The sequence below is a fragment of the Mus caroli genome, unplaced genomic scaffold, assembly GCF_978045245.1.
Source record: "Mus caroli unplaced genomic scaffold, Mus_caroli_1 scaffold_16, whole genome shotgun sequence".
Taxonomy (NCBI): domain Eukaryota; kingdom Metazoa; phylum Chordata; class Mammalia; order Rodentia; family Muridae; genus Mus; species Mus caroli.
The window spans coordinates 34,958,403-34,970,461 of NW_028227271.1; the positions used below are offsets into that span (position 1 = coordinate 34,958,403).

General features: G+C 43.9%; 1 protein-coding gene across 3 annotated transcripts in view; it reads right to left on the reverse strand.

Annotated features, from left to right (window-relative positions):
- Window positions 1-1,974: 1,974 nt before the first annotated feature.
- The window catches only part of Khdrbs3 (KH RNA binding domain containing, signal transduction associated 3), a 158,119-nt gene continuing 148,034 nt past the window's right edge, over window positions 1,975-12,059 (reverse strand). For 2 of the 3 annotated variants that reach the window (XM_029469898.2, XM_029469899.2), the window contains exons 8-9: window positions 11,815-11,873; window positions 9,451-10,066 (exon numbers count right to left, since the gene is read on the reverse strand). In XM_029469898.2, coding sequence (XP_029325758.1) covers window positions 9,975-10,066; window positions 11,815-11,873 — 151 coding nt within the window. In that variant the 3' untranslated portion in view covers window positions 9,451-9,974. Of the gene's footprint in view, window positions 2,247-8,455; window positions 8,513-9,450; window positions 10,067-11,814; window positions 11,874-12,059 lie in introns of those variants that run through there. The other variant, XR_003834967.2, reaches the window with a different exon arrangement.

A 12,059-nucleotide genomic window follows, 5' to 3' on the forward strand; every position in this document is an offset into this window, starting at 1 on the left:
CTTGATCCAAGCCTCTGCTTCACTCTCTTGGCCACCAATCCTGGGGCTCACTAGCCCACCTGGCATGAGGGAACAACCTCTTCCCTTGAGATCCTTTGTCTGGACTACCACACCCCATTTGCTCTCAGCCCATAGCAACTCCCTGGTGTGCTCCTTCACTGACTTAGAAATCCATGGGTCTCTTCTCAGACATCCATCCTCACAGCATAGCATCATTGAACTCTATCTAAAGGCTGTCCGCCAGGCCTTTCTCTCTAGCTGAGCTTGTCCCCTTCCAACGTGCAGCTCACACAAGCATCACCTGCTCCTCCTACAACCAATATTCCCTGCTCAGAACGACTGTACTTCTCAGTGGCTTGGGACCAGATTCTTTGTATCATTCAGCTGATTTCTTCCATCTCACCAGCAGTGCTAAGTGCTCTCCTCTCAAAATTCACCTGAAATCTGGCTACTGCTGCCATCCTGCATTATGTTGGCTTTCTCTTCCTTTCCATGGCCTTTATGAGATTTAGCCTATTTTGAGAATACTACCTGATTTATTGCCTGATAATTGGCAAGGCAGGGCAATACATACTGGATTTTTGGTTTAACTTCTCTGCTCATCCTATTAATGGCATCCATTAAACTCAAAGGTAATCCTCCATGCTGTATCCTCTTTAGCTAGCTCCCTAGTTCCACTCTTCTCTGTCTCTTTTTCACTCTTCGACTTCTTACATGAGCATCCCTGCCATCCTTATAGCACTAGGACTAGTCCCATCTCAGCAACTTTGAACACCCAAGGTCTCAGTGAAACTCCCTTGTTTACTTGTTATTGGTCTGGTAAGGCGTTGTTTTATTCTTTATCCAGGTCTGGTGGAGTGGGGCTTTCTCCTGTTGTCACAGCTCCACCATCACCCCTTTGTGGGTGGGGGGCCTGTCTCCACTGGAATGGACTCCCTCTGGTTTATTCTCTGCTGTCCCTGTAGTTAGTAGCATGTATTCGTTCTTAGTAAATACAGATGTGTTTAATGAAGGTGGTAAAGTCACAGGCCAGAATTTAGGTATCAAAAGTGGAATCACGGTGACAGACCAGAATTGAGCTGGAAGGCTCACAGCCCCAGAGGTTCAGTTGAGTCAGCAAGTAAGAAGGGAGCAAAGAGTTTCTCATTTATCTTATCATAGCCTGGTAGTCTGAGGTTGCTACTTGTTTGAATGGAATAAAGGGTATGTTGAACTGTTATGGCTCTCCCGAGCTTGTCCCCACGCTGCTGCTCCCACCGTGTTTTACAAGCAGCCTGAGAGCTAAAGGGCACTGCTGTGTTCTCTAGCACAAGCTTTCCATACCACATAGTCAGAAGATGGAAAGGTGGATAGTTGATAAATATAAAGGTCAGAACTTTAGGAGTAGACAGCTGTGTTTTAGGGATGCATAATAAAAGGATAAGAAAAAAGTTAAAACGATTCAAAGTTATTCTGTGGTTACACATTGTCCCAAATCTAAGATGCATCCCAAACCAACATATTCGGGAAGAAAGCAATGCCTCGACGACTCGTGAGACTGCTCTGGAAATTCCAGGATCAGGAAGCATTGCTGTGTGAGCATCCAGCATGAAACACACGCTCCCCGGGTGCACAGAGTGAAAATCACACACAATAGCAACCAATGGAAGAAGGAACAGAGTGGCACTACACAGAGACCGTGACCTTTGTGTTCCATTTCAAATCACAGGCAGCACCAAAGTCCCTGCTCTGCTCCAGGTACCTCCCCTACAGAGGCCTTTATCACAGCCTGGGATAGGACAGGTTTCTCTTGCCTAGCCCATTGACTGGCCCATAAGAGAGATGGATGCCATTCTCACATATGCAATCTGTGTAGGTCCTTGAAGTCTTGTGAGGACCAAGAGTTGTACAAGGCTCTTGAGTATGCAAGCTTTATAGAGCTGTGTAGAAATAATTAGATTTTTGGTCTTCATCTATATTAAAATAGAAGAGATTTTGATGGGGAGCCTTTATTAGCTACAATACAAAGCAATTTTTTTTGTTTCTCACACAACAAAATAGAATTTTCTTTAAGAAGAAATAAAAACCTTCTAAATTAAAATTAAAAAAAAGCACACTGTTTCATAAAAGCATTCCAAAAACACAAATCTGGGACAAAACAACAATAATCGATTGATGACTGTCACGTTGGCGAGCCAGTGGTTCATTTGCCGAGTAGGCACCATGGTGAGGTGAGTGTCCTTAAGCGGCCTCTCCAGAAGCAGGTCCTGGAAAAGAGAAAGATGAAGATCATTTGTACACATTGACAAAGCAACAATGATAACATGTGGGCCAAATGGTGGATTTCTGGCCAGAGCACCCAGGCGGGGATTTGGCACACACAGGACATACATGAGAAGCAGTGCAGCAGAGACTGGCTGAAGTGAGGGCAGAAAACATTGGTGGTGCACTGTGTTCAGGGCTGAATTCAGAAAGGCCATGCTTGTGTCACCCCAACTGTGGGAAATAGACGGTAAACTTCTCATGGGTTTGTTCTGGGCACTTGCCTTTCATTCTTGTCTAATAAAGAGACTGCACGTTTGAATAACCCCTTTCGTAATGAACAGCACACCCAGGTGACACTCAGAAGGAATACAGCAGCCCCAGCATGTGGGGTCCCTGTGTCATGCTCCAACTGCACACACCTGTGCTAGGGGACAAAGTGACAGGCTCATAGCTTGCAGAGACCTAGCACCTTCTGGTCTTTCTAGAGCATCTTGCTCCACATGTCTCCTGGCAACCTGTCATGTTCCAGTGATAGCTAAGAAGTCTCCAACCACACAAGAAGACCATGCAGCCAGTGCCTTCAGCACCTCACACCTATGTCAGCCTGTAAACTCCAGTGTGTCTCTCATCCCTATAGACATGCAGGACTGACTTTCACAACCCCATTTCAGCTTCAACCCTGCCTGCTTCCATAGACCCAGTATATCACCCTCACCCAACACCACCTCTGCAGTCACTGTCTCTGAGTCTTTTATTCCCCAAACATACTGGGACTACCTGCATATGACCCATTGAAGAACCTGATGCAAACTGTGTATGGAAGGACTAACACACAGAAATAAATACTTTTAATATGGCATCTCTTCCGACCTTTAATCAAAGATAATTTCTCCAGTGACTTTGAGATGCTTCAAATTTATAAAATATAAAGTACTCGCTTAAGTCTGCTTGGGAGCTTACTGTCGGGGTAAAAGACAACCCACACAATGAAGCAGGGGTTCAAAATTGGTCCTGGATTGAGTCTTGTCAGCCGGTAATCTCTAACAGAAATAGTGGACTCTTTTGGCTGGAGATGAAAGAGAGACCTCTGGCAAGCCAGCAGGATCCAGAGAAGCAGAAAAGAGGGAAAGATAGGCAAAGAACACTGTGAAGCCTGCTTTCTCCAAGAGGTCCAGGGGCTCCTGGAGGGAGGCCCTTTACTAATGACTGGTACAAAGCCTGACGTTCAACAGTATCTGTTAAAAGTAAGCAGGCTCCTGGAAGGAGAGAACAGGTCTCAGGATGGGTGAGGACCTCACCCCTGCTGTAAGGCACACAGAAGGCAATCTAAACTGAACTCGAGACCCTATCTCTCCTTGCTCATTCACATGCCTCCAGCCCACCATGTACCACATGCCATGAACCCCACAGAAGCAGCAGTACCTGAGTGGTCTCTCTCTCTCTCTCTCTCTCTCTCTCTCTCTCTCTCTCCACACACACACACACACACACACACACACACACACACACACACACACGTTACAACCTGTTTAAGAAGTTGTAAAAGAAGACCAAAGAAATCCTGATACATTTTTTTCCTATCTGATACAAAGCTACCACATTCCTTCAATCTACCATGCACTGTATCACAGATGTATCATTGTTTTGATGATGGAAAGAAGGTGAAATACCTAGTCACAGAGCATTTGTCAGAATTCAGAACGTTTCAAGGGTCTTTTGAGTGGTGACTGGGTACAGAGATTTTGGCCAGGGAAGAAGGTTTCCTTTTCCTGTGTGTGTGTTGTGCTTCAAGTCTTACTGAAATTGATAGGCAAGTGCTAGATTATGAGCTGGACCAATGGGGCAATGGAACATGATATCTGGGAGATAGCGGACAGACAGGAAGGGGTCACAAGGAGTGAGGTGTCTGCGGAACAACAGTGAGGCTTCCGCGCAGTGCGCAGGCGAGGAGTAACCTCATCTGCGGGCAGAGGTGGAAACAGCAGCAAGACCATGCAGGGTTCCACACATAGCTGAGCACTAACTGGAAGAACTGAAAATGAATTCAGCCTGGGTGGGGATCTCTGAAGGAGGTCAGGGTTGGAAGTGGGGTGAGCTCTTGGAACTAGGAGTCCTCCTAAGGAATTCGAGTCATCTGCAAGTGACTGCAATTTCCCATTAGATAAAGAGGGTGGGATGGGATGGGAACCGACTTACAGCTTTCCCAGACAGGGTCACAGAGTTAGGATGACAGGGACCACTTTAAAGCTAAGAATGAGCTCTCTCCTTCCTGTCCCTATAGAACACTGCATAGAGGACATAAACCTTATTTTATTCACTGCAGATTTTGAAAACAGTGACTTAGGGGCAGTTGGATTTCTGACTGTATTTCAAAGCCATCAGTTTTATATGGGACCTTTCTCTGTAACAGCATGATGAGTATCTCTATGTAATTTTGAGCTAGATGGAGAAAAGTAGGATTATCTGCACTGTAATTATTTCCATGACATCTCTTTCCCCACAGGGGCCTCTCGGCTTGCCTACCTGTGCCTTGGGCATGGCTCGGTTCTCTCTATGCTGACTGACTAAACCTGCCTGAGGCTGTGTGCTGAGCCAACCTGGAGACAGCAGGGCACCTGAGTTCTCCACTCTTCATTTGCTGGGCTCTAGGAGGTTTGTCCTGAGTTCTGGGTGGAATTTAGTGCATGGAGGTGTGGTCTCTGTCTGCAGAGCAGGCAAGCTGGAGGGAGCTCCTGCACACCAGTCTTGTCCCTTACCTACCAGCCTAGCTCATCTCTCCCTTTCATCATCTAACATGATTGCCAACTGCTCCAGGATCACACTGCCTTATGAGAACACACAGCAACAGAAGAGAATGAAAGACCTTTGACCTTGTTTTGAGCATGCTTGAACCTGCAGAGCTCTATCAAGGCCGATATCTAGGTCATGTTCATTTCATGGGTGGGGACCCTACAGTCTAGAGGAGGTTTCACTCAAGGTTACCATGCTGGGTGATGGGCACTCCTATAAAGTGTCCTGTCCTGTGAAGGTATCCTCTTTCATCTGGCCCTAAGCCCCTGTTGCCAACTTCCTCTTTCTCTAAGCACCCTGCCCGGGTATGCCATCCGTCTTCAGGCATCTACAAAGCATCTTACTTGTATGTGTCCCTGGCTATGCTGGCTGGCACTTTGCTTCCTAATTTTCACAGCAGACTTGTGACACTTTCAAGGGCAGGAACTGTCTTTGTTTCCATATGCTTTCCACCTGTTGCCAGACAGATACTGCGAAGATAGTAACCCCACATGAATACTAAAGGTGATTTGATTTGTAATACTTAAAACACATGATGTTCAGGACACGATGTTTTCATTGAAAAGCCAATGGATCTCCTTATGCAGAAACGTGGGGCAGGGATGGGGAAGGGAGGAGCAGGGACGGTCATGATGTTTGGCTGATGACTGGCAGGATAGAAGGTAGCAGACAGCTCCTCATTGTAAGAAGAGACACTGGTCTCTGATGAGACCAGTGTAACAAGAAGACCAGAAAAAGGCAGTGTTTGAAAACTCCAAGGCTTCAGATTCCAGCAGCTGTATTCAAACCTTGCTTCTATCAGTTATGAGGATTTAGATATAACATAATGACCTCACCTTCTGAAGCGTGGTTGCTTCTTCTATAAAATGCAGATGGCAACACTTATAGTAATTAGAATTCAATGAAACAGCTTATAGGAAGTGATAAGCACATGCTTGGCCACTGATACAGCTTGCAACTACTATGCAGTGACATCAATACTGAAATCAAGTAACAGTCACAAAATCAGCTCTTTAGAGAGGGCAGAGGATTGCAGTATAATTACCAGCAGAGGGGACCCGGGCTGAGTTCAGAGAGGATGATGGAAGAGCTAACAGTAGAGAGGACACTGAACTGAGTCCTGAAGGTTGGGGCCAATTCCCATGTGCAAAAGGACAGGGAATACTGATTCACTAGAACGATCAGATTTCAAATGACTTAAAATGAAGGGTCCTGTATCTTTCAAGTCACTACATCCCACTATCTAATTTTGCATCTAGGACAGAACTCACCCTCTGTAATGTCATCACATGAGAACACTCACAGGAAGACACAGTCCAGGAACAGAACCCATGAGCACAGCACAGTATGGGGCCACTACAGACACTTCTTAGAGCAGCAGGAGGAAATCAGGTTTGCGGGAGGGAGTGGTGACCGGGCAAGAGACTGTTCAGTAGGTGGGATGCTTGACTATCAGCCAGACTGCCCCGAGAATTGCCCAGGAGAGAAGTGAAGCGCACTAGGGAGGGTTTCACTCCAGGACGGCTCTGGTGAATCAACAGTTTAATCCACCGAGAGAGATGCAAACTGTGAACAGACTATCGGAAAGTGATGGGATGCTGGAAGGTGAGGCTGGTTGGGGGAAGTGTGTCCCTGGGGGCTTGTCCATCCAGGGACTGTGTCTGCCCCCTTCCTGCTCCTACTCTGCTCTGAATCTTGCTGGTTGTGACAGCTACTGCTCTGTCAGGAATCCCCTTTAAGTCACAAGTCACAGAGAAGCAAGTGTTACTAACATAGCAGCCAGTAGGTACACCCAAAACACACAGGAACAGCTCCTACTTCCTGGAGTAATCTCCACTCACAGTCTGATAGAGCTATGGGCTCTGGAAAACTGAAATAGAGACAACATTCCACAATTCCTGGCTGTTAGAAGACCACCCTCTGCCTACTCACAAGTCCTGATGGAAGAAGCGTCCCTGAGGACTGACACACTCTAGATTCAGTACAGGGTCTGAGCCTGAGAGAGAGCAAGGGAGTGTGTGTACTTCACATTGCCCTACAGGGAAGGGGTTGGTATTCCCAGAGCTTATCCAAGGGACCATTGCCAACATGCAGCCTGTAGCCCTGTGTCACAGTTTTGACCTACAGAATTTTATGATAATAAACTATTTGCTGTGCAAGCCACGAAAAAGAAAAGGCCACATTAATTATTGCTATGCCAATTGCTAAACAAGAGTACTTCAGAAAGAAAGGAACCCCAAAGCTGACACTATGACATGCTACATTCCTCCCCTATACAAACAAAACAAAATAAAAACCCACGCAAACAACAAACTGAATAAACGTCACCATTTTGCTCTATTAGGAGAGATTCCTTTTCTTTCTATGAGCAATTTGAGTGTTTCGGTTAATTCTGACTATTAAGAAAAGTTCCTATGCTTCTCCTCTATATTACATACATGAACTCAATCTTTGCCACTGAGCTCTATGTGACTGTATCACTGTCTGTTAAATGATGCCTATGGGAGTATCACATAGTACTGAAAGTTATAGTACTGAATGGCTCATCATTTCCTAGGTACTGACAGGAAGGGACACCTGCCCAGATGTGTACAGCTAAGTGCCAGAACTCAAATATAAACACTTGAGATCAACCAGCCAGGCATGGTGGTATACTCATCCAGTGAGTTCCAGGCCAGCCAGGGCCACAGAAGAACAGTGAATCTCAAAAACAAAACAAACAAACAAACAACCCCCAAAACAAAAACAAAACAAACCAAAGAACCAAACCCTACGAGAACACCCTCAAGTATCACACCATTAAAGAGAAGGATCAGAAAGATCATGTGGCCCAGGACCTGAGTGGTGGTGCTTGTCTGCAAAGGGAGAGCAAATTCAACCATCCCTCTTTTACAGATACCCGCTTTACAGATCTTCAGAGTTAAAAAAGAAAGAAAGGAAGGAAGAAAGAACTATAGGAAACACCTGGTTTGGTTTTATTTTATAAAAGCCCCAATTTTTCAAGATTCAGAAGTACAAAGCACCATTCTCCAAGGCCAGGCTTTGAAAATTTGCTTGTGTATTTCTGTAACTATTTGCTTTCGCACATAGGTGTAAAAATTAAAGGTTCTCACTTAACATTCAGTTTGGCAGACTGCATTAACTTACGGACTCAGAAAACCTTTGCAGACCGTCAACTAAAGTGTTCCATTCTCATTGAAAATCATGCCAGGAACCTAGGTGCTGATAGCCTGTGCCCCCAGTTTCTAGCCTCTGGCCCATTTATGCTGTGAATGTCCCCTGGCTGCCCCAGGAGGTCCCTTTGGACTTGAGGGTGCTGTCACAAGGGAAGTGGTGGCGGTGCCACTGTGTTTCACCTGCATTAGCAGGCACTGTCCCCCATCTCCTCAGCAACTCAGAATCATGGACAAAAGGTGCTTACCTTTGTCTGCTCTAATCACTTGGAGCTCCTCTGACAGTCCAAGGTGGTCGACATTTCCTAACAAAAGAAGAAATCTGTTTACTCAAAATAAATATAAGGAGCCCCCCCCTGAAACTAAAGATAAACATTTTACATAATCTACCATTAAAACTTAAGCCAAATGATTAACAAATAACTTTATTAAACCCTTGTCACTTTTAAGAATGCCCTCAATTATTAACCAAAAGATGTATTACACACGACTAGTTATGAGGTTTTACAGTTGTTTAACAGGGAAGAATTGGCCCCAATTAAACTGGCTAGACTAAGGCTTTTTAGATGACTAAAACAAATTAAACTTTTTAAAATGAGAATTTAGGTGATCTTAAAACCTTTCTAGAATGGATAATGAAACCGGCTAAGTTGTAATCTCCCTGGCTTTATTAGTTATATATTAAGATAAATTAAGTGAGATTAAAATCTTATTTCGTTTATTTACCTTTGAAAATGAAGACCGTTTAAGGCTTACACATCCTCAGCCTTGGCGAGTGCGACCTCAATTAGGCAAGTCAGAATGTCTTTAAAAGCTCTCTGTTTATGCTTCCAGCATGGAGCGAGGTGTTCATTAAGGTACCAAAAGTCTCATAAAAAATCCAAAGTTGCACTAGTGAAAAAACGCTCGACAAGATGAAATCTGATCACATCCTTTTCAGAAAAGCCAGTAGTTATTTTAGAACCAGTTTTTAAAGTCAGATTTGATTTGCATGGGTTTAACGTGCCACCTGAGTAAGTAGCTTGATACCGTGTGGACGCTTTAGAACGCATCTGAACCTATGGTGAGTATACCATGGCACGTTTAATTTTATACCGCTTTTAAAGGAAGCTGTACAATATTTAGTGTGACCCTTTTATGACAAGCGCTGTTAGAGGAACCCTTTCCCTGTTTACAGCTATTTATGAAGGACTTTTTAAATAGAAAAAAAAAAACATGAAATCGTTAGCTCACACACACAAAATTTCTTTCAAAAGTTTATTTAGTATCAAGCAAGAGGAGACTTTGCCTAACACTACAGAACATTTCAGGACTCAGTTACAAAAGAATACCACATTGTCTGCACTTGTAATCGGCTCCCTTTTTACGCAAGTTGGCAAGAAAGAAAGAAAGAAAAAAAAACTAGCATATGGCTGAAAGATAAAATAACTAAATTCTATGGAAACCTTTAAAATGAAAGGTGAGACTTATGTTAAAGAATGGATTAACATATTTAGTAAACCTATCTTTTTGTTTAACACTAGTTAATCAAAGTTATTTTTTTCCTTTTCATAACCTAGTTTTCATATACAGACTGCAAATAACAAAATTTTACATGTCCTTCTTCTCCCTGCCAAGTGGATGCTTCAACAAAGTGGCTTTAAGTTCCATCCATTCAGATTTTAAGCATTTTGATTTATTTAAAAAGGGATTGGTCATAGAAAAAATTACTTTGAACAGTATACAGGACGGTGGAGATTGGCTATTTCACAACATCAGACAGTACAATCAGTATCTGCCATATGGCTGGTCTCTGTAGACGCCCTTCGCCGTCCTCGCCGAAGGAGCCTTATGTCTTGAGTTAGTCCATTCCTCTTGCCCTAAAATCAGGAAGATGAATCATAATTAGGCCACTGTCATGAGGTCCCAGGAGCTTCATCTGTCAGAACCAGTGGTGAATGTCATACAGGAGATACAGGTCTCTGATGGACTAATAAAAGAAACACAAAGGGGATTTTCTTAAAAATATTGTGAACACAACACAAAATGATCATGTCATCAGCAACAAGATGGCCTTGAGAAGAAAGTGACCTTTGTGTTGGGAACAGCAACTAACTCCAAGAAAAATTCCCTCCTGGAGCCAATCCAACACCCTATAACAAAACTCTGAAGAGAATGAAAAAGGACCATTCTAATTTCTTCCAACAACAAAGACAAAAACAGTAAGTAATAATTTGTAAAAAAAAAAAAAAAAAAACAAAAAACAAAAAACAAACAAACAAAAAAAAAACCAACCCAGAAACCAAAGTGGAAAGGGCAGACAGAGAGAAGTCCGCAGTCTGTTTCCAGGTTCTCCCAACGGGGACTGCAGGAGGCACACTGGTGTGGACTCCCTCAATGACAACCACATCATGAGCAGCGTGCATGCTGGACACTGGTGGTACCCAAAGACACTCTACCACTTTTACCTCCTGAAATTCAACAGTGTCCGGTGTCAGGACTTTCATGGAGGTATCCCCAGTTCTCAGACAGCAAACAGTTAAGTCCCTGCTGTAACACAGAGCAATCGAAAAGCCATGTGTCCCCAGAGACCAATTTAAAAAGCTGTGAGAGAAAAATGCTTAAAATGACCTCTTCTGATACAAACATGCAATCAACGTCACTCCCTCTGGCCAACTCGCACGAACTTAAGTAGATAGCATTCACCAAGCCAATGCATCTCTCTTAAGTGTTATGAATTTAAAAAAAAAAAGCAACCCACAAAAGAAAATAAAAAACAGCCAATATCTGGCCACCCCAACCCCTGGCAGGGGATATAAAATGCACTTCAAAGTGCCCCAGAAAATGGGTTTTCATTTAAGGTCAGGGAAATGTCACAGAGTCAAGTTCCCAGGATCCTGCCTCAAGTGCACAGGACACTAGGCATTCTTGGCGCTCTGCTCTGCCACCAACAAAGGCTTCCTGTTCCCTGATCCCTCTGCCCTGCGGCAAAAGCATTTCTTACTATCATTTTGTGCTACCGTCAATTCTGTTAATTAAACCTGTCGCCCTTTTGCATATTGAGACTGTGGTCATGGACTGCCTAGCACCTTTATAGGCTCCCTAGGAACAAAGAGGAGTTACCTCTTAATGAGCCTGAGAGACCCTCGTGCCTCCTCCCAGGCTCAGCTTTTATAACCTTTATGAACTGATTCTTGGGATAATTTTTCTGAGGTCTTGAGGTTGGGAAGGAATTAAAATATAAAGTTGGGAGTGGGAGAAGGGTGCGAGCTATAATATCAAAGGCGTCAGCTCCTTTAATTGCAAGCAGCAAAGATACTTCAAAAAGGACCCATGTCAGCCGGTGTCTGCAGTCTGGCAGCTTATTCTGTTAAAACAGTGAGAAGGTCAGCACTGGCCATCAACCCAAACAAAACACCTAAGTGTGCTGTCTTTAAATAGTTGGCTTAACTATTAAATGAACCTCTGGAAATGGCAAGGTGTACACAAAGCCAATTTGAGGAGGAAGAGGGTCCGTACACAAAATGAATTCATCATTGAAACACGTGTGGCTCCGTCTTCTAATCAGGACTTTTAAGGTCTGTCCATGGCCACTTGCCCTCTCTCTCGTATTATTATGGCCACTCACCATAGGAGTCATAAGCGTCCTCGCCGAGTCCATGCCCATAATCATAGTAATCAGCTCCACTGCACGAACAAAAGAAAACACTGTTAGCACAAGACGTTTCTGCTGTGGGGTTAAATCATACCCAACGAAGTACTCAAAACTACATAAACTAAAAATAGAATGGGATAAAGTGGAATTAATTCCTGAGATGACAGAACACTGAAAGAAGACAGACGTTTTGACTATCCAAAGCTCTACCCTTAACT